Here is a 23781-nt window from a genome sequence, read left to right as displayed (position 1 = left end):
GCTGAACACCTTCCTGCCCACGGGAAGCACTGAATGAATTCCTTGTTCTGCTTTCCTTCTGTGCATGGCTCTTTCCTATTAACCTGCCTTTATCTCAACCATGAGTTTTCCAGCTTCTTACCATTCCAGTTCTCTACCAAATCCTGCCGGTGGGGGAGTGAAAGAAGCAGCTGGTTGCTGGCTGGGGTTGAACCACAACAGAGAGACGCAGTGTTCCTTCCGTCTGGCAAGAGCCAAGTATTATGCAGTGTTTGGAAGCTAAAGAGCTCTTGTTCACACTTACTTAACTTGTTGTGTAATTATCTATATGGAACTACTGCATAAACACAGCAGTGACCGCTCTGTGCCCAAATATTCATGATTCACTTGAAGGATTACTTGAGCAGTATTTCAAGCTATGTAAGTGTGGCTGGTAGCAATAGAAAGAGATTTGACCATCAGACAGCTAAAGCAGACAGTCTCCCCTTCCTTGCCCATGGTGTGAAATGCAATTCCTACGTATGCCATGCACAGCCTCTGGGGGCAACAAGTAGGACTTTCAAAGTTACACAGAAAAAACTGGCCACCCACTCAAGTTCTCAGTTGTTGAAGCACCAGGAATTGCCCAGCCAGCTCCAGCTCTCCTGCCAAATTAACTGCAATTGGCAACTGACCTCAGGAGGACACATTTCTGATGTGTTGCAAACAGAAGCAAGACTTACAAGCTGTTCCCTTTATTTACAAGTAACTGTATCCCAGCAATGTTACAAAAGACACTGGCTTGGCAGAAAGCCTGTATGTCAAGGTGCGCAGCTCCCTCTCCACTCCTACCAGCCATTTCTTCACTCCCCAGCTATGTGTTTACTCCTGACTGTTCCCTTCCTATTTGCAAAACAGATTCCCATGGAAACCCATCCCTTCATTTCAGTGGACACAATCATTTTTTGTTCTCCCCTCTCATAAGCCTACATCTCTATTTAAGATGTTCAAATTTGCTCCCTTCCTCTCAGAAATGTCCTGCTTTGGTATCAGTTTTCTTGGGTCCACTCCTTGCTCCCCATCTCTCCTTGGTGATCTTGACAAGGTCAGCCAAAGAGAATCTCCTTCATGGATCATTTTTCTATAATCCAGGAAAGGGCTTGGAAGAACACTTTTGAGCAGTAAGACAGATGGAAAAGCAATTAAACCCTAAAATCATTTGAAGGTCACTTTTAGCCAGAAAGAAAAACAAAGGGGTGGACAATTTTCAATGGAAAGACATGATGAAGATTTAAACTAGGGAAAATTTGAGACAGGGGAATGTATGTATGCAGCTACAAAATAATGTCCTGAAGGAAAAGGCAGAATCTCCTTTGACAATTTGGAGCTTCTGAGGCACAGACTAGGAAGCATCTGCACAAATAGATTGCAGGGAATGACAGTGCATCAACCCGCAGGCAGACAGGATCATGCAACCAGGCTAGTCCGTGAACAATTCCCTGACAGACATTTCTGCACAGTATGCATTAACTGCACTCTTTCTGCGATTCATGTTAGAAAAATTCTTTAAGAAAAAACCCAAGCTACAAAGATAAACAGGAATATACGCCAGAGATTAACAAATTTCAGACATCACTGTAAGAACTCCAATTATCACTGTTCTCACCAAAAGCACCACTGGGAGGTTTTTTTATTTGTTTAAACTCTGCAGAGATCAAAGAACCCAATTATAATATCTGGCCCTTCCTCCTCTGCAGCCCTTCATTGTTAATTGCTCTGGCTCCTGTTCTTCCACTAAGTATAAATGAAAGCACTGGAACTGAGCCTGCTACTGAAGCAAGCAGAGCAAACTTTCACAGATGTCAACAGAATTAGACCCCTTTTACAAGCAGTGACTTTGCCCTCCAGTTGGCAAAACAAGAAACAATTTGTTCAAATGCAGCATGAGCACCATTCCCTCCAGTGAGGCTTGCTGGATACCCAGGCACTCTCCTGCTTTTCTAGGCTGCAGCAGGGAACTGGATGGGCTGCTGACTCACCATCTGGTTCCTGGTTTCTTTCTGAGCAGCACATGCTGCCAGTTCCTCAAATCCTGTAGCAAAATCTCTTCTGTGCCTGCAGATAAGCTACTCAGGCATCTAAGACACATAACAAACCAAAGAAAGGAGGAAAACCACGTCCACCTTGTAATAAAGACCTTAAACCCTGGGCCTCCTCTCTAAATACAAAAGAATCGCAACAGAGATGGTATCTACAAAGACTCATCACACTAACCGAGCAATAATTACAAATATAAAATTGATGCTCACTTTGATTACAGTCTGTTCAGCACTTCTGAACCCCTCCCCACATTTAATTCCAATAATGAATCAATCCCACACAGAAAAATAAAGGAAAACAATGGAGTAAATACCTCACATAGAAGGGTGACATAGGCCGCTCATCTTCTTGGGAGCTAAAAACAAAACATATTTTCTAAGTTAGTAGCAGGTCTGTCTTGTATTTGCAGCTCAAGATACTCACTCTTAAAAGGCAGAGATAACAACAAAGCAAAACTGCACCCGTTACAGAGATAACACTTAAATCTATTTTGTCCTCTGGTTGACACATGGAAGAAAGTTTAAGTTACTTTCCTTAAATCCTGGCAATCCAACTCATTTCTCAATGTCCACAAATGTGGTGTAACAGACCTCCTGCTAGACAGCCAGGAGTCATTCTGACTCTGCAACAGTGCTAGGGCTATTCCCATAGCAACAATAAAGCATTTTGCAAGGAAAACCAAGAAAGTCCTTTGCTGTCTGCTGCTCTAGAATGAAACAATCCACCTATTAAAGCCAAACTTGGGAAAAAAACAAATGACATCTTGAGTAACCAAAGAAAGAGCCATGGCCATAGGTGTAAGCATGAGACTACCTATTCCCCAGTTTTATCACTCCTGTGGAAAGTTTATTTGAATAAAATTTCTGTAGTCCTGAGATCAGGGATTGCCACTGGCTGGCATGGGAGTTCCCTGACAAAATGTTTCGTTGTGTTTTAGTTGTCAACTGGCCTGGCCTCAGCCTGGCAAGTGACTTACTAGCCCAGATCCAGCTCATTGTGCCCGTGCTGGCACAAGGGTGACAATGAGCTGGGACACAGAATCACACATGATCTATTGAATTTTGAAGGATTGTATTTATTGGCTTATAAAAGCTGCTCAAAGCACTCGATAAAGAGGAAAGGAACATCTCTGCAGGATTTGTGACTAGGAAATCAAGTACTTGGGTACTTTCTGCAGCTTCCATTGGAGCCAGCATGAAGCTCCCTCAGCAATATGAGCTGATACTGGCCTGCAGCAGGTAAGGCACCCTTGTCCTCACACTGTACAGAGGCAGATTTAACCACAGCTTATTTCCAACCCAGCCAATGTCATAACAGACCCACAAATATGAACCCCAAATTCACTGAGGGGAGCAGAACATAAAGGAGAAGGCAAGATACAAGGGAGTCAAAAAGGCAGACTGACAGATAAGCCAGCGCTCCACAGAAATAATCACAGGGATTCAATCCCCCAACTAGAATATGGAAAGATTCACAAATAGACATCTACAGAAAAGACATTAAAGCACACGATGCATGAAACCAAATTTGAGGGTAACACCAAACACCACAGACCAGAAGGAAGAGAAACCGCTTCTGAAATCAATGTGGTCTGCCAAAAATTCATCACCTCTGTAAGACAACAGTGACTGCTTTCAGCAGCTCTCCAAGAAGACTGGGAGCACAGCTGCTACTGGAAACCTTGCTGCCACTTCCACAAGCCTGTCTTCAGTAGCCTGAACAGCTGCAGTGCCCAGAGCTGCTGCTGCTCCCAGCACCAGGCAGGACACAGAGCAGTGCACAGTGGGTGAAGAGTGCCTGCCTGTGAACTGGGGCTAACAGCACCTGAAGAGTCCTTGTGAGAAACTGCTACAGCTTCAAGACTGTAGAAAAAGTTGATGGAAATGATGGAAATGCCCATTACTGCCTTCCCTGAAGACAACCTGCAACAAAGACATGGGTAGGAACCTCTGCCAGGTAAGGCTCCCTCTGCTGATGGCATGTAGTGTCCCAGCCTGCATGCATGCTATCACTTTATTTGGCACTTACAGAATATATTTTTGTAAGTGTAAAGAAAGTACTTTAAACTCACAAAGCTGCTGGTGAAGTTTTTTGCTATGTTCAGTTCACTGTATTAATAGCTGTACTTAATGCAAACAAGTCCAAGTAGTGGACAGAAAACATGAAAAATCTTTTCTGACATAAATGAAAGTTCACAGTGCCATCAAGATTTCTGTGCATTAATGCACCTTCAAATGACAACACCAAGTGCTGCTTTATGTACAAGTGGCAGCTACCAAAGCCACACCAAATATGCTTTCTTTCCCATCATAAACACCCCTCTTTATTTCAAGGTTTGTAATTAACTTCCAAATCAAAGCAGCACAATTGTACTGAAAGTCCAAATAATCTTTTACATTTATGATCCCAGTATTTGTTTTGACAGAGCAGATGGAAAAGTAGTATTCAGCAGGGACTGAATCATCTTCCATTTCCTTCCCTTTCTTCCACAGCAAGTGCAACTGGATGCTTCTTAAGTTCAAGCAAGTTTTCTAACCCTACAATAGTTTATCCACACATACAAAGAAATTGAGGAGAAACAAATATTTTAAGCCCATTAGCTGGCGATGGCAGAGAAAGAAGCTCATACGGAAGTCAGAAACCAAGTACCAGTTTCATTTAGATCATCAAGTTTCAAGATTTCACATGGTTGGTAATAATTGTAACTGTGAAAAACCTCTCTTACTCAATAGTGATTCATAGTTTTACATGTGCAGCAAATGAGCAGTAGCTGAATCTGGGATGAAGACCTCTAAGCTAACTAGTATGAAATCCAGACTTTTGAAAAAAAATAAAAATCTTCTAAATTTCTACCTTGTTCAGCAACGAACTTATCCATTAGACAAACAGGCTTAGCAGTAAATTCAATTTTGGGTTTTTTTTTGTTTGGTTGGGATTTTTTTATCATCAAAGTTGTGCCCAGATTTATGTATACTCTATGTCCAGAAGGCATGAAATAACTTAAAAAAACTCCAGTCATTTATTCAACTATCACTGATTACCTGGCCAAGCAGGTGAGTGGAAAATGCAGCAGTCTCTTTTTTTTCTCAAGCATATAAATAGCTCCCCTAAATCCAGGGATTAAACAGAAATTAATCACTTCCATGAAATACTTGGGAGATTAGCTAACAACTTCCTTCTTGCTAAAAACCAGAACAAATACCAACCAAACTAAAACAAAACCAAAACAAACATAAAACCCCACAGCAAACCAAACTTGTTCTGTCTATTTCACAGGCAAAGAAGTAATATTATATATGTTTGTGATCGCTGTTGAGCTAATAAAAAGTTTGTCACACTGGAAGGAACACCAGTTTAGCCCACCAGTCAGTTTAGCACATCTTGGGATTTTCAGGCACATCCTTTATGTCCCTGAAGAAGGAAATAGGAAAGTCTGGGTGAAGTCTAATTGTTAAATGATGAATTTCCATTACAGAAGGAGAGTTATCAGTTTTTGCCTCCTTCTATGGCAATAGGAATGTTACAGGCAACGTTACATTCAACCCTCACATTCTTAAACAGGTAATCATGGGTTCTTTGGTTTTCTGACATCTCATAGGACCACAGAATCACTGAGGGTGAAAAAGACCTCTCAGATCAAGTCCAACCTTTAAATCATCTTGCCCTTCAGGCAAAGTAAGGGAACTGCTGGGCCTGTTGTAGAACACACATTTAGATGGAAAGTTCCCAATTTATTTAAGTGCATAAGGAATACCCCTGTCTCAGCCCTCTCCTCACTGGCCTGAGTTCCCACTGAGAGTCAGTGTGGCTCAGGGTCCTTCCTCCTCCTTGTTTTATTTGCACTGAATTAGCAGCAGTTCTTCTGTCTTAGCTTCCTGGAACTTCCATTACAAAGCTACTGCTGCTTTCCTACTCCACATCTCTTTTCAAAACTTAAATAGGATGTTTAGTCAATGAATTTAAAAAAAAATACTCTGGATTTTGGCTTTGGGGTTTTTTTGGCTGCATTGTTTTTGGTTTTTTTTTTTTTTTTTACAATTATGAAAATGTACTTTGACTCATGGGTCAACATTTTGCACCGGAGATGAAGGGTTTAGACACTGGCAGGGTCTTCCTGCTCAGCCAAGGTCATGTTTTCCTAATGCCTTGGCCAGAGGCTCTGTTTGTTCTGACCTCAAATATTAGATAAGGGAACGGCTCACTTTCTATTCTACCACAGAAATCCTCGACTTCAAAAGAAGTACAGGGTTTTTTTAAGGGAGAACACTTTTTAATGCAAAGAAATAGCTGGTTTTGTTTTTAATGCAATCAAACAAAAAACAATGAAAAATTCAGTGACATCAAATTACTAATGATATCAAAAGTTAATGCAGGCTTTGGAGGGAGGAGAAGGAAGGCTAAGTTTGGCTGGCTTCTTAAAGTTTCAAACTTATCTCCCTCTTGTTTTCTTCTCATCATTCAGAACACCTATGCTTCCCTGGATTATGAGACATACAGTTTTTGCAACTACTGAGAATTTTAACAATATTGTTTATTTACTTATTAGGATATTCAACACCAAGAACACTAAAAACAGCTTTAAGGAAACATTGATTTTGAGGCCACAGTAGTGCTTTTTGCTGAAAGTCTCATCTTATTCACTAATTTTTCAGCACTTCTTCACCCACCCAAGTGATTTCCCCATAAAAGTTATTTCAATGTTCCAAAAAATGCAAGATTGAAACAGCTCATGAAAATTTATTGCATGCTTATTTTCTCAATAGAGCTATTTACTCATAGCTTGTGCTTCACAGCAGTGGGTAAAAGGCAATGTTTTTGCAAATGAGAAATAGCAGGCAACACAAGCTTTTGCCTTCAAATAAATCCTTCAAAATAAACTTCCTTCAAAGAAATATTGAGGTACATTATGCAAAAGAAGAATGAACAATACTATCCCTGATGCAAGATTAACCATAAATTTCATCTAACATCATAACACTGTGGTGATACAATGGTCATTATTAAAGTCAGGACCTACCCTCAATCCTTGAGCAATGCCACCCTTGCTCTATATCCTTAAACAGAGGGGGAGGAGGGAATGCTATATATGCACTGTTTAAAAAACAAATGCTTAACAGCTATTTTCCTGTGAGAGTTATTTCCATGCCAACATTTCCATTTTCCCTGAAGAATAACTTTAATAAGTCAAAACCATAACATGTTGTTTCAGATATTTATCTCCAGTCTTGACAATGGTTGTGCTTATACCTAACCATGCATACCACTGAAACTTAAATAAGCTACTCAGCAAATGAGTCACATGTCAAAATCCAAGGCTGACAACCCAGCTATTTCACTCTGAACTCAAGTATTCTGCAAAAAAATATCATACTATGCAAAATATCTCCAGTTACATGGGTGAGGGTGAACTGGTTTAAATGTTAAACGCTAAAGGATCCCATCATCTTCCTCAAAACTGTTTCTTCAGCTTGTTTTTCCTAAAGAACTCTCAACTAAATTACACTGCACAGGCATCTATCCATAGGCATAACTGAGCAGGCTGTGTGAGGGGATACTGAGACTGAAGCATCTTTCCTGAATAGGAAAAAAAGGATACTTTTTTGTACACCTTCTCCTACTTCAAAGCAATGTCAGAGATCAGGGAAGTATAGGCTATCCTATGGCAAGCTGAAGTGAGCAGAACTTCTTGCTGATTAAGTGCCACTGTGAGCAAGAGGCAGATTTTCCATTTCTATTAACATACCTGAATATCCCGGAGCCCTTGACAGCATAATTTTCTGCAATTATTTTCTGCTTACTAACCTCCTAGATTGCAAATATGTTTATCTTTTATGAAATGACGTCAATGTTAAACAGCTCACTTCTGTTGTTTTACTTCTTAAGCTAGTTGGGTCTTATTATGAAAGATGGAGCAGTGTCTTTTCTTTTACTTGTGGTTTGGCAATAATCCTCACCACGAGAAAACCAGAAGATGGCTCAGAAAGAGGCAGAATGAATGTACCAGCCAAAGTCTCACCTCTTCTCAGAATTTAACAGTGAAGTTGCATAACACACACATACCTGTTGCATTATAATGGTGAAGAACTGTTACTAGGTAACCAGTGATTTCAGGATTGTTTGTTAAAAGCTTGCACACTTCAGATAAAGGCATCTAAGAGGCCAGTTTTTAGGCAAATATTAATATTTTCTTGCTTAATCAGGTGGACACCCCAGAGACAAACCCAAAAGAAAATTTCCACACCAATTTCCTCTTTTAGTCAGAGCTTTCCATTCCCAGTGGTACTGAGGAAGAGCTTCCAAAGGCTCCTACGCTCACCATGCCACATCTGTGACAGGACCCAACTGTGGGTCAAATATGAGCTTGGAAGAATTCACATAGCATTTTCTAACAAGCCATGACTTGAGGAAGATGAGATCCACAGGTCTGAATTTCTCTTCATTCTCCCACCAGAAGAAAAACCCACCCAAACCCAAAGCAAACAAAAAAAGCTAGATTCAAGTTCTCTCCACCCTTAGAGAGCATACTTCACATCCATATTCCAGAACATACTTCATAAGGGCTTGTCAAGCACTCCCACTACCTTGGATAGAAAGTGATAGCAAAGTCCAAAAGATCAGATTTATTTACAGTACAACTTTACACACAAAAATGTTCACAAATGTGATAAAGAGAACACAGCAGCCACCCCCACCTCCCCCAAGGCAAACAAACAAACAAAAAAAGGTGGTGGAATACAGCAGTGTTCTCAGGCTAAACTGCTGGGTATTTGTGAAAGATCCCAAGCAAACCAACCAGAAAGGTAAATCAAACAATCCTGGTAACTGCAAGTGAGACTGCCCATGCAGACAACCTGTACCCACTGTACAGGTTAGAAAGAGATCAGTCACATTCCCCACTGCTTTCAGATACGCTTGCTAAAAATATTTGTGATGGTTTCACTCTTCTACTACCTTGACTTGTAAAGCAACAGAGGCCACCGATCACAAACAAGGCCCAAGTGTGTACCTGCCTTTCTTATCTCCTACACAAACTGGTAGATATTATTGGCAAAGGCAGGCACAGGCCTCAGCTTTGCAAGCTGTTGTTAAATCTGCAATAGGCTGAACACATGAATTAAAAAATGCATTAACAACATCAGTAACACTCTAACTAGGAAGCTGGGATACCAAAGTAAGCTAACGCTATTCTGAAAAGATGGTATTCTCATAGCAATAGAAGAGACAATTACTGGTGGGTAGGTGTGGTAAAAGTAAAGTAAAGCTATCAGTAAAGCAATCCCTGTGACATTCACCGGTGCCTTCTACAGTGCTTAGGCAACATAGTACCTACTGCAGTGAGGATTCAACATGTTTGGCCTTGCACCTCTTCCTATGCAATGAAACATAACCCTGACATCCCCATTGTCACTCCTTCACAGCAGGACACCATACCCCATCACATGCCATTCCACAGATATCTATCTATAGGATGATACCATTATAGTCCATATGGCTCTATGCAAGCACTTGATAGATTTTCTGGTAGACAGACTCACAGCTCACACATATCTTTGGTAGACACAGAGCCCTTCTCCCTCTCTCAAGTTCTACACACCAGCTACACATCTGTATTTCTTCAGCACAGGAGGGTTTCCATGGCGGGCACAGCATGGCCAGCCTCATGGCCTCAAAGAGAGCACAGAGCAGAGCACAGAGCAGGGCACCTGCAGGAGATGGGCAGGAGCAAGCCCACTAACCCAGGAAGGGAGCCAAGTGTGACTACTGCAGGCAGTTCATTCCCTTTCTTGAGAGGGAAAGATAGACTCTTTCAGCTTGGCAAGTGTCCTAAATTACAGAACCTGAAGGGTGCCACTACTCTGATGAAAGCCAGTAACAGGAACCATGCTCTACAATTTATCCATGCCCTCAGCTGGAACAGCAACATCAGCCTATCCACCCCACAGCAACCACAAACATAACACAATCCATGTTGGTACTAACCAATACTAGAGGTATCAGCTTTCCTGAAGCTGACAGAAAATGCTCAAAGCCAGCGAAACTCTGCCCTGAGGGAGGGAAGAACAGGAAAATAAAGGTGCAATCTGGAGAATGCCACTGTAAAGGGATCTGGCAATCTGTGCCAAAAAAACACAAGGTGCTAAAAAGTATACAGCCTAAAAATAGATCAAGGAGACAGAGGAGCCAGAATTTTGTGAATTATTTTAACTGAAAAACTCAAAACCATACTGTACCATGCTTACGGCTTAATGGAGTTTGAAGAAAATGCCACACTTTTGAAGTGCTGACTGCATCTCTAACTGATCGAGACTTAGTCCTTACAACAACAAAGAGTCTAATTAGAGCCAGCCTGTGAAACCTATGTTCCCCTGGGGTGAAGAGTCAAGAGCATAATAACAACCAATTGCTCCAACTACTGCTAGGACAGTCAGATCCTTGGGAACATAGAAAGGTTAAAAATATTATGTGAGACTGGTCCTTCAAATAGAAATGATGCACTGTAACTACTTCTTTAAGACATTCAAACCATATTTCTGTTCCTCTGCAGTCATCAACATGGAACCCCTTGACTGCAATTGTGCCAAAGAGACTTTCTCCACATCTACCTGCAGAGGACCCTGCACTTTATCAAGACAATAACAGTTTGGGCAGCAATTTCAGTTACTATTTTATCGTGTTCAAGTAAGCAGCAATTCTGCAGCTCCTGCTGAAACAGCACCACCACAGTGCTGAAATGGCACAGTAAATTTTTTATTTACTGTTTCGAAGATTACAGAAAGACTGATATTCAAGCCATTCAAATACTACTGGGGAGATAAGGACTACTTAATTTTGAGAACCGAATGAATAGTAGAAATAAACACAAGAATTTGATGACCCAGTGAACAGGCTGTGTACACTCCTCCCCGCAGTGGGTCTGTGCCCTGCCATTTCAGAAGCTTGATTGCAGCTGTCCCTGCCATAGCGTGGCGGGAGCACATGCCAGCACAGGTACTTTCTCACAGCTGGTGCTGAAGAGAGGTGCGCGTCAGCAGCCTGGAAACACCCAGCCTTTTTTCCTCCTAAAACTAAACCTCTCGCCCATGCTGCGGCAGGCTGGGTGTGTGAGCTGCCAGCCGGAGGTGGGCTGCGCGCAGGGGCAGCCCGGCCGCGCTCCCGTACCGCAGTACAGCCGGCCGAGGGCTCGGCTTTGCCCGGCCGCACGGAGCCGGCTGAGACCCAGGGCTGCCCGGGGTCCCTCTACACCTGAGAGCTGCTTCCACCCCGCACGGAGAGTGTGGATTTCGAGGTGCTACATCGAATCTCCCTCTCCGCCCGAGGACGCCAGAGATCCCCCGCCCCCGGAGATCCGCTAATAGCCCCACTTGTTGCACTTGTTCCACCGCACCCGGCGCCGGGGCGGGTATCCCTCTCCCCAGCGGGCATCCCCGCTCCCAGGCGGCGTCCGAGCCCCGGCTCCTCCGTGCCGGACAGCCCGGCAGAAGCCCCGCGCTGGGTGCCGGGCTTGCCCCGGCTGGACACGTACCTCTGCAGGGGCATCACCTCGCACGCCATGCTGGCCATGGAGCTGCTGCCCGCCCGGCTGCCCGCCGCGCCTCTCGCCGCGCCCGCAGCGCCGCCAGCGCCTCGCCGCGGGGAGCGCCCGGCCCCGGGGAGGGGCGAAGGGGCCGCCGGGCCCGGGTTGGCGGCTGACGACGGCCCGCCCCAGAGCCCAGAGCCCCGGCCCGGCCCCACAGCTGCGACACACGCCGCGGCCCCTGGCCCTGCCCGCCCCACAGAGCTCGGCAGGCGCAGCTTAACCAAAAGCGGCTTCTCATGTCCAGTTGGTTCTGGGCCTGCAAAAGATGCCACAAGCTGAGGGCTAATGACTCCTTTAAATAGAAAGACCCCACAAGGTCTTCTGTATCCCTTTCGGTAACTATAACCCACTGGCCCAGGCTGCAATGTAGTCTCTCCCCAGCTCCCTCCCCAAGGCTCCGCTCCGGGAAGGGCAGGCGCGGTGCCCCGGGCACCCCGAGCCCCGCAAAGCTCCACGCCACCCTCACGCACCTCTACTGTGGATCGGTGTCTAGTAGGGCTGGCACAAGCTTTGAACTTGATCCCTTTGTGCCGCAGTAGACATTACCGCGGTTTGTGCTGTAGCTGGCCATCCAATTCCGACCCACTGCAAAAACAGCTCTTCTTCCCTTAATATTTGAACTGAAGAGACAACTGCAGAGCCAAACTCATGTTCCCAGTGGGCTATTCTCAAGCACTCCTGCTTCTACATATCTATGGCTGCTGACCAAATATTGCTGTGAAACAACAAATCACACCATTCCACTGGCTAGAAGTTTGGGGCTGGGAAAAAAGAGCAGTAGCAAAAGAACCACACAAAAGGGGTGTGTTACTCACCAGGACTTAGCAACCTTGAAAAATGAAAAGCAAAAAATCACTAAGGTCTTGCACCGAAATGTTTAATGGCTACTGAAGAAGCATACCCAGGGTTTTACTTTTCACCCTCACAGCTCCTCTGCCCAGAAGGCCCGAGGAACTGCTTTCCATTTCCCCCAACATTGGACAGAAACACTTCTGCTGCTGCCCTGCCTGTGAACAATGTTATCACACTGCATACTTTACGTGATGGGGAAGGAGACGCTCCTAATCTGATAAAGGGGCCTTAGAGTGTCCTTTCAACACTTTAGGTGGTACAAACATAATGGCACATGTCAATCTTCAAAAATTCAAGTCAATATTGGAAGTATCACCCCATTCAACCCTAGTGAGGATTAGTGCTGGCTTGGGAGAAAGCTGTGACAGGAACTTAAGGACCTGTATGTTTAACACTTCCATAAAGATGTAGATCATGCAAACCAAACATGAGCCATATCAGCTTTCTGGAGAAGCAGCCAACACTCCCAGGTTAGCAGAGGGTATCAGACATTTCACAGGGATGCCCAACAGATCCTGACCTTTGCCAGCAGAAGGAAGGGACATTTTCTGTGAAATCAAGAGCAGTGAGCAGCTGCAGCCTCAGAAAGCATTGGTATGGAGTAGAGACACGGGGGTCAATTGAGACGTGGCTTTGCTGCAGTAGCCTGAACTGTTTAATATCTGCTCCTGTCAGCTGGCTGACTGGCAGAAGTGCATTAGTAATGCTTCTGCCCATTGCCTCAGCACAAGCCTGTTCTGCTGTGACAGTCACACCAGGCACAGCACAGGGCCCCTTTTTAGAAAAGTCAGCAATGCTGATAAAGCACTCTGCCATCGTGGATCTGGGCTGCTCTTATCCGTGGCAATTAAATGAGTATCTTGATGACTTCTTCTTAAATTAAATGCACCATATGTGTTCATAAGCAACTAAAATTATGAGAGAAAGATTCTACTCTGATACATAAAACTACTTCAGTATAAAACTGTAACACCTTGTACCATTTTACAGTTCAACAATAAATCAAATTGACTTTTCCTGCCCAGTCTTTTTTTATACACACACAATTATTTGTAGTTTATTACACTTCTATAAAGTGAGTGTTACCATCGGGATGCCATTAAAAAAAATTAATTTTCCACATTTAACTAAGGACCCATCAACATGGGCAAGGAGTCAGGATTCTCCAGAACAGCTTGCTGAATAAACAGAAGTGGAATAACTCAAATAGCTGCTGTACTATGAATTTATACACTAGCTGTTCTGTCATAACTTCCATGGGACTTGCTTGTATAAATAAGCTTAAAAGTACTAAGCTCATTGACAAAGACTTCACTAACAAAAAGAGACACTGTAATAACCAGAAAGATTAGTTTATGGATTAGCATCAGTGAAGAAGGTCAGCTTGTGGCATCATGCTAAAATCAACCAGATGCCAACAGTAAAATTGCAAGACTCCCTGCGCCTTCAACACTTTCAGATCCACCTTTTGTTTCTGTTCTCTTCTTTTGCTGTCCCCTCAATGGGTATCAATTTTCTCCTTTGAATCCTCATATGTCTCTTTTAACACTTTTAACTCTTTTAACTCTTTTAACCAAAGCCATCACAACTGAGAAGAGGTACAGGAGCTCATGCTTCCCTGCACCTACTGGCATGCAACTTCAGCAACTGTTGAAAGAAACGTGACCAAAGTTTTAAAAATACTAGCTGGTTGCTAGCACTGCTGGTTTCCCAAAGTTTTAACTATTTCAAGGGCAGCTGCAGACACTGCAACAAAAGATTTTAACATGGAGAAATGTCAGAGCGAAATTTTTAAAACTCCTCCTCCTGAGGACTGTGGCCAACTATTGGTAAGAGTGCTAGTACAGAATGCATGCCACCTTAGTTCAGTTCACTCTGTCTCAAAAGGCCTTTTGAATCTCCCAGCTGCTAAACAAGAACACAAATCTTAATTCTTCACCTCCCCTGTTCATGGGTAGGGACCACAAGTGATTTATTTGTGGCACAAAGCAGGCAGACAAAAGCTGCCAGAAAGCTGCACTCTTATCTCCAAACAATTCCACTTCCTTCACACAGATGTTGACGCTAAAACCAACTTGGTATTTGTCAGAGGCAGGAATTCCTACCCTCCCCTTGCCCTCTTATGCCTTTTTTTAACTTGCATAACTCAAGCTGGGCTACCACACATAAAACCTGGGATTATACAGCATTTTGTTTTGGATTTGCTTTACTTGTTGAATTTGTTCTCCCATATCAAACAAAGAGGACAAAACCTCTTCTGCAACTTTCATATAGCTCTTGCATTTCTATTACTCAAAAAGGCCAAACTCATCTGTTGACAACAACAATGCGCTGCAGAAGCCCCTTATGGTACCACCAACTATAGAAACAGAGGATGAGGAAAAACCCTCTCTCAGGACAGGCACAGCATCCTCTCCACTGACTGTATTCTCCCTAGTGTATTGTAAACACTTCAGGAAAATAGCAAGTAACAATAAAAATTATAAAGTCCCTTGAAATACCAACACATACCACCACACTTCAGCACCTACACCAAGGCAACACCTGTGTTCAAACTATTTGATTTGTAAATTTCTTACTGAGTTTCAACAAAGGAAGAAAAATACTGGCTGGAACTAAATATGAATAATCACTTTCCTCCATCAAAGTTTAAAGAACAACTGCATGTTTGGAAAGGAAGCCTCCTGTCAATCATCATTACAGAAGTGCTTTCTTCTCTTTCTTTCCTTTTCATATTTTGCTGCGCACCGAGTAATTTTCTCAGCATATAAAGCAACAAGAGAAGAGGATCTGTGAGCAGCAACAGAGGACACAAGATATGTGATCTAAATAATGGATTTTATGAGGATATGGTTGTGTTTGCCTCCTGAAAAGCAGTTATCCCTTGCTTCACTGTACAGTCATACACAAATCAGGTACTATTAAAAATTTAAAAAAAAAAAATACGAGGAAAGACAATCTTGTCCGGTCTGACAAAATCTGAGGGCTTTTAGGATGCTACTCAATACCATCAATTTATTCCCACAATGTTTACTAAGTTATGCAATATTTTCCCTCTGGCAGAAACATGAAATGCAAAGGAAAGATACTGCCAGACTGAAAATTACAGAATGTACTTTTCAAAATACCACCAATACAAAATTAAAAATTCCATTATTTATGTACACGTACTTAGATTAATACACACATTTTCCTCTTTAAAGTATCTGTGCATGTGAACATCTGCCATTATAAATGATAAACACCCTAGAAAATCTCCTGCAAGCCAGAAGACTTGTGTGCACATATGAAATAAGCAAGCCATATGTAAATAGAAACTGTACTTGGAAACTGTGGCCCTTCAAGTCCAAACAAAGCAAGACAGACAATTAAAAAGACCTCCTCCAAAAGGGTACAAAGAGGAAGAAAGACCAACTAATACATTAAAAACACAATTTAGTGAAAGAGCAATCCTCAGAAAGGTGGATCATCATGTTGATGGTGTATTATGTGACATGGATGTCAAAAAGGTGTCTTATGTCTGTATTTCCTACTGGGTTGGTTGCTACAAAAGATTTTGATCAGTACAGGAATTCCTATTCCCGAGCAAATTGTGAAAAACTGAAGAGTGCTGAGATGACCCATGAAGGGCACACAAAAACTAAACCCACACATTTTAGTGCTTTTCAAAGAAAATTGTCAATGTATGCAGGAAACGTTAATACTTGACCTAGTACTCACAAACTGACAAAGACTAAATGGTTGGAAGTCCAAGATAGGCAAATCGTGCCTAGAAATTACGACATTCTAAAGTGATGAGAATAATTAACTACTGATCTAATTAATCAATAACTATAGTGAATTTTTAATGTTCTCATAAATTACAGTTGCCTCTGTTTAGGAACACCAAGCCTTATGTAAACTGTCTAGATGGAATTTTCTCAGTTTTCTTATTTATTTTCATAACTGATACTCCTCCTGTCCAAAAGAGAAGCAGGTTGCTCTCAGCTGACTTCATTTTACCCCTTTTATTTTTTGCACTGGCATAGAAATACAAGCCTTGATGGCATAACTGTGGAGGATATATTGTTTTTTGCACAGTTGCTTTTCTGTTCCTTCCTGCAACTTAAGAGGCCAAATTACCTTTTAAACCTTTTAAGCTAGTTACAATCTGTTAAGCAGGAAACATATTCCAGAACTGTTCTTTAAACTGGCAGGGACAGGAGAAAAGTATGGACCAAACTGAAAGCTTCTCAGAGCTTCAGGTTCTCAGCACTCCTGAGCTCATCCAACAGAAAAGCACAAAAGTTCATTTCCCATTGCAAGGGACACCGCATGCTCCCTGGAGACCTGGATTTGCTGCTGTGGCTTCCCTTCATTAAACAGCAGTGTCCTTCACAAGCACTGCCACACCCGCCTGTCCGCTGCTTTAACTTGTTCCAAAGGACTCTCACCCCATGGGATAGCCCAGAAATTACTTCTTGGCCTCCATCCTGGAGAAGGGGGAGGACTGGGAGAAGGTTCCTATAGGGTTTCTTGGGAAAGCAACAAGTAACGAATGGTTGTGCCAGCTAATCTGCTGTGGGAACAGGGTAAAGCACGCTGAGTGACAAGGTCACTAGGTTCTTCATTTCCACCAGTTAGTTCAAGTGCCAGAGCATTGGAGAGCAAGCAAACAAGCAGGAGTCCACAAATTATTTTCAAAGAAGGCTTTCTCAAAAGCTCTGCTAATCTAATGAAATTCCTAAATTTTAGTGTCCAATGAAATTTCTCCCACTCCTCTAAATTCTTATTTCTTTAAAACACTAAATTGTTATTTCTACAAAACTGTTTGTACAAAGGCTTTTTAAAAATCCAGCTGTTTCAGATCAATGAAAATGTCGTTGAAAACAATGAAGAACAAGCATTCATTTGTTAGCAAAAAGGTTTTAAAAAAATTTTAAAGGAATCTCTGGTGCTCCCTCCATGATTTATATTACCTACAAAAATGTCACTGCTTTTATACTTTCCCATCTTCCGAAAACGCCTTTCCAATCCTCTACAAAATTACTATCCTTTGAAGTCCATACCTCTGCACCCTTCATGTTCCCTGCTTCCTAAAGCACCTTCTAGTGACATGCGTGTAGTTCACACGAAAAACAAGGATATGGGAAAGGGCTGGGGAAAGCAGAGGAACAGGCCACATCATTCACGTTTGTTGCATGTGGTTTTTTACTCCACTGAAAGATAAACTGCTGTCTGTGTTGGCAAAGGCGGCAGTCTGGCAGAGTCACCCTCCAGAAAAAACCCTCCAGGAATAGCTCCTCTCCTCCAGCTGATGAAGTGACTGAAAGGAGTCCTCCCCTTGCTCCAGTGCCTCTGTGGCCGGCCTGGCTCCTGGGAGAGCTGGTGGGAAAAAGATGACTCGGCAGGAGAGATTGACTCTGGCTGGGAGGCACTAAAACAAGAGTGAGCTGGGTGAGAGTAAGTCCAGCTCTCTGCCTAGAGCTTCAAGATGCATCTGCCACAAAAGCAAGGGAGATCCTGCTAAAAGGCAACTCTGACCAGATCCATTAAAACCTGACGGCATTTGAGCAGAACACAGCTCTCTCGGGTCAGCCTTGGGGCTTCTTCCTGCTCCCAGCTGTGTGTACAGCAAGAAACAACAAATGGTTGTTTGTGCACAGCCAGATACAGCGATACTGGGCTTAATCAGCACAGCTCACTGCTGTGCCCCTCATTTGCAACGTCAGCTTTGAGCCCAGCTGCTCTGTGCATGTCCAGGCTGCGCAAACACGTTTCTGTCCCACTGCAGGACATTCCTGTCAGGAGTGGCACAAGTGGAATCTGCAGGAAAACAAGTTCATCATACAAGTTCATTATCAGCAACATTCAGAACAACATGGGTAAGGTCTGAAAGTTTTCAACTCCCCAACCACCTCTCAGAGTCTTGGGAAAAAAACATATTTTTCTACTCAAGTAGCATACATCCAGCAAAAGCTAAGAAGATTCTAGAGGAAAGTTTTTTTCTGTGATGCTTAATAGCCCTGTTAGAACAGTGGTCACTTGAATATTTTTTTTTTCCAATTTGACACTTTCTGAAGTTTCAGGATGGGTTTTTTGGAAGGAAACGTCTATAAATTTTATAAAATATGGTGTAGTGTTAGTAGTGCTCTCAATCATTTTACAGTGGCTAGATAGTTCTTAACCATAATGCAGAACAACAAAACTATTAGATATTAATCCCTCCCTAAGTGACTCAAACTTTCTGAATGCACAGAGCTTGAGACAGTGAAAGGACCTGAGGAACTAGTGGTGGAATCTTTGTTTCCAGGAGTCATGTCAAAGCCTTAACAACTGGAAGGAACCAAGCAGCTTTTAGTTTTTCTTTGCAACTACCCAGTGGTCTCTCTTTGCAGGCATCCCTAGCATAAACACACTATTTCAGCAGGTGCATAATGAAAAGAAAAGCTTTGGTACAGGAACAGAATTATCTTCATATTTCCTAACTGCAAGCCTCTCCGGCTGGGTGGAAGGCGCTGAGCCAATCTGAGAAGTGCAATTTGTAGATAAGCAGTCAGCTTGGGATCATACTCCTCACAACAGAAAAAATGAGAGGAAATCTCTCATGGCCACTGACCGTGAAAGAGAAGGATTTTACAACACTGAAACAGCTTGGAGCCAAACCAATGCAAGCAAAGTGACAGGAGCAATGAGTGACAACTCTGCTGTGCCACACTCAGCCTCTTCTTATTAGACAGCCAGCTGACCACTTTGAATAAAAATATACATGTGTGTCACAGGAAGTCACAGCTGAACCCAGCAGCCTACGCTGCAACGTGCTGAACACAACGTCCAAACACACAGCTCTCCCAGCTGAACCGGGAAATTGCAGCAGCAAACAAACCTGACTGAGAACCCGGTGACCTCTCCCTGCTGATCTTCCTGTGGGGACTGCCTGCAGGACACAGCCCCAGGTCCCCTCTGGAGAGCCACAGGGGAAGGAATACCTCACAGCCTCAGGTGGTAGAAAACTGCTGGCTCTGCAAAGCTAACGGAAACAAAGCGCTCTGTGCTGAAGCTCCCCATCTGAACAATGGATCAGGCACTTCAGCAGACAGCCCAAGGAAGTTACACGAGAGAGGGAACTACTTACTTGAAGTAAAAATAAGTCAAGTCACAGTGCAGAGGCTTTGCTTCTTCCCTTCTTGCTTGAAACACAGCTTAGTGATGGGTGTCTTGGTTTATATACACATGAATATTAAAAGCACAAAGATTTCCAAGGTTAGCCTAAACTCATTATTATTGTGTTCTCCAATAAGAGGTCACATATCCTTTTATTTAAAAATTACTTAAAAATCATACAGATACTTGTCTTTTATTTCCTCAGCAAATCTACTATGTGACCCAGTTGGTATCAGAAAGCCATCAGCTTCATGAGATGTAGGGACTTCCTCCTCACAGCAAAAGCAGATTACAAAATAAAGAATCCTTCTAGCTGAAAGAGCAATGCCTGAGGTACAGAAAGGGAGCAATTTTTTCCCAGCTTTGTTACTTAATTTGTGTGAATTTATTCTCTTTCTGATTTCTAAGGCTGCTGGATGCTGGATGCTGTCCCAGGAAACAGGAAAAGCTAATATACTTGGCTCATGGACCGAAAGAAGAACTTATGTTTTCATATGCACATTATGACAATAAAAGTGCATATGTGCCTTCTACCTTGAATAGTCACCAGATCTTTGTTTCATATATGATTCTTCTTGCTTACAAGATGAACCTCCACTTCTGTGGCACAGGTCAGGGCATCAGAATCAAAATATTCTCCATCCCACAAGCCATAATTTGTCCCCATTTAAATCTTGCAAAAAGAGATGAAATTGCTAGAATTATAAAGGCAAGTTAGATCAGTGGGATGGACAAAGTCTAATTTAAAGGAGTAACCTGTGCAGGGTGGAAGAGAAAGGTCAGATGCTTGGAAAAACACACTGAAATCCACCCAGGTGACTTGCATGGAAAAAATCTACATAATTACATGTGCCTGTAACTGTTATTACATCAAGACTATAGACAGGGGAGCAGAACCCAGGAAGAGCTCAGACCACACCCTGATTTACCATTCACAGTCACCTGCCTTGGACAGACACAGGAATCACATGTTTTTGTGGCTGTGTTTTTAGAAAACTAAATGCTTTTCTTAACAACTCATTATGTAAGGCAGCTCCTGCTGCCAGCATCCCACAATGCAAGAAAGAAAAGTACTGATTGCATAGGAGGGTGGAGACAAATGTACTTGCGAAGTTAAATGAGTCAGCTTGGAAAAAGTAACTCAACCTAAAGAGAGAAAGTGGCAAAAAGTAACAACACTTTACATAAAATGTTCTCTCTGAGGGCTCCGAACAGGACCTGCCAGAGGCTGCTGAAGGCTGAATAAAGCAGAGGGCAACTGTGCTTACCACCTCCCTACCAACGCTCCAGACCTTTACCCCTTTCCTGAATCATCTTCTTGAAGAATCCATGGCTGTTGGAGGGCAGCCCTGCCTGCTGCCTGGCTGCAATCCCTTATGTAAACTTGGCAGCAAGGCTCCTCAGTGGTAAGGCAAATTAATACTTTTGACGGGGACTGAATGTACTGGCATGACAGACTTCAAAAACAAAAAAACCCCAAACCTAAACAAAAATAGTCAGCTAAGCAAACAACACTAGCCCCCCTGTTTGATTTGTTCTGGCAAGAACAGGCCAATTCTTATCACATGCCAGAGAATAATGATAAGTTTTGGCTTGCCTTGGTTTTAAACCGCAGCTGCTAAGAGGAAAGCCAACATAGGCAAAGTAAGCACAAACTTCTCAGTGTACAAATATATGTATGTTTTCATACCTCAATAACTAGCAGTGAAAATACACAGTGTCATTAAGAAGAAGGCACAGCAGGGTACAATAACCAACCCTTTATTTTAGGGATGCTACCACAGTACTAGGCATGTGGTCTCTTTATTTTCAGGACACAGGCCAGATATAAGGATTTTTGTGAACAAAAGGCTGATGTAAATAAACCTTCTATTTGAGAACATGCACGTGTCAGAAAGCCAGCACAGCATATCTGTGCTGGCAAATCTCATTGCAGCTGTGATGGCAGTCACAAACAGGAATTTGTGATCTCTGGCACACAAAGACGTGGCTACAAAATACAGAAGACTGGCTTACTAAACAACTGCTGTGGTTGCTCTTAAGCTGTGGCTCTGAGGAGCTGCACAGTGCTTTTCATAAAGACTGACTCCCATACATGGCACCCATTCCCCAGCTCCCAGTCACTACTAGGCAAGGATGGGTACTCAGCTGCACTCCTTTGATATTTCCATGCAGAGCCTAACAGCACCACAAACAGTAGGATGCTCTCCTACTGAGGGATCACTCTTCAAAACAGTCCCAGGAGTGCAAAGCGATGCAGCTCCAGCAAGTGCTAGAATAGACAAGTACAACAAAAAAACATATTTCAGCACCCTTTCCTGGAGAAAAGATCCAGCATAGTGTCAACCAAAGTCTGCAGACAGCAAGCACCTCTGAGCCAGTATCAGGAAAGACATTTATGCTCATCATCCTCAATCCCCTGCTTCACCTGTTGACTGCAAGAAGCATTTTCCTACCTTCCTGAAGGCTCTCTCTTCTCTTTGCTTGTATACAAAGTTTAGCATGAAAGGCAAGAGAATTGCTCGCAAGAGGCCCTCCTACCTTTGTGTCCATGTAAATCTCAATATATCTCACATTGAAGTAAAAGCCATTTGAATCTACTATTTGAAGCAGTTATTTGAAGTTTCAGTACCTCTAAACATACTCAAAATCATGTCAATTCCTTCTGCAATTATGTATGAACCAGAGCTTTGAGGAGACTTTCCCTCCAGACAGAGAAAGAAAGAGGGACCCAAACAGGGACTTAGCCTCCCAGAGCTCCACTCCAGATCCCTTTCACAGAAGGTTTGGTAAGGCCCCAGGGTGGCCCATTCCCTCCAGCCCACTCTCCAGTCAAAAGTTGTTGCCTCCTCCAGCTCCTGAGTCTGCAGTGTGTGTCTTGTGGCTCTCATCCAGGTAAAGACAAAGGATGTGTGTGGTTCCCAGCCTCTGGAGGTTTGGCTGCCCTAAGTTCTGCACAGGAGCTCTTGCAAAAATGAGATAAGACTTATAGAAGTAAGTAAAAGGCTGTATATTGCCTAAAAACTTTCATCTTTTTTTCAGAGGACCAGTCTCTCCTCTCCTCTCCTCCCCCCTCCCTACTTTCTTCCTTTCTCTCTTTCTTTCTCCACCGTTTTTGGATTTACTCAAGAGCTGCAAAGTATGCTTTTCTGCTACTGCATAATTAGCAGTTTGCCTTGAAATACAGCTATAATAATGAGGCAATTTTCAAAACAACACATACATTATGTGCTACTGGGGACTGCAGCTACATAGTTAATCCATCTATTTTGTTCAGAAAAAAAGAACATAACTTTACATATAACATTTTCTTAAGATAACTGTTGTGAACAGAAGGTGATACAGATTTTATGCTCTGCAGTGTTTTGACTGCAACTGATATATTGCATATTTCAGATGACAGCAACACCTACAAAAAACTCCTGCAATGAGGAATATCATACCTGTAAGGAGGCATAACATGACTTTCAATATTTTTAAAAATGTTAAGTCATTATAGAAGACATAGTCACAACTTAGCTTAAAAACAAGTTTATAGTTTATTATAAATTTTATAATACAAATTAATATAATAAACTATTATTAAATAGTTTATAGATTAGTTTATAAACAATACAACTATTGCAAACAATAGTTGCTACTTAATATGTGGATCTTCATTTTAAGGACAACCATATGAAGATACATATTAAGAGGCATTTTAAGTAGTATTAAAAATCACCAATCAACTGGAAGTCTCCTAGTTTCTCCCTGGAGGCTCTAGTGTCAAATGAAACTGCTGGAAAATTTATTAAAGATTGTAATCCTTGCTGGAGGGAGCCTTAGGGGCTTAGCGTGTGGTTATTTCTTGACTGTTACACTGGTGAAGCTGTTAAAGGTGGAATTCTGCATCTACTGTCCTATGTAGCCCTTCATCCTCTTCTAATCCACCCGTATCACGGTATCTGAGAGTGGAAAGGGAACAAACCAGAGGCGTTTTCATGAAACAGCAAATGATTATCACTGCCAAGAACAACCTTTATTCTTTTCTAACAAAGATCATATCATAGCTGAGCAGATACAGTAGTTTCACTAAAATTTATCTGGTAATTACAAATAATTAATGATAACATTTATTTTAGAACTGTAAGTACCTTGTGCCTTGTGACACA

At 42.5% G+C, this 23781-nt stretch overlaps 1 protein-coding gene across 5 annotated transcripts in view; it reads right to left on the bottom strand.

Annotated features, from left to right (window-relative positions):
* The window catches only part of FAM13A (family with sequence similarity 13 member A), a 118004-nt gene that overhangs the window by 45117 nt on the left and 49106 nt on the right, over positions 1 to 23781 (bottom strand). For 4 of the 5 annotated variants that reach the window (XM_005530294.3, XM_014259033.2, XM_014259034.2 and 1 more), the window contains exon 7: positions 2372 to 2413. In XM_005530294.3, coding sequence (XP_005530351.2) covers positions 2372 to 2413 — 42 coding nt within the window. Of the gene's footprint in view, positions 1 to 2371; positions 2414 to 11581; positions 11693 to 23781 lie in introns of those variants that run through there. The other variant, XM_005530295.3, reaches the window with a different exon arrangement.

Source organism: Pseudopodoces humilis, chromosome 6, assembly GCF_049639895.1.
Source record: "Pseudopodoces humilis isolate 2021_Gansu_Grassland_sample_001 chromosome 6, ASM4963989v1, whole genome shotgun sequence".
Lineage (NCBI taxonomy): Eukaryota > Metazoa > Chordata > Aves > Passeriformes > Paridae > Pseudopodoces > Pseudopodoces humilis.
The sequence above is the reverse complement of the archived record's forward strand: the minus strand, read 5'-3'. Positions and strand labels throughout refer to the sequence as shown.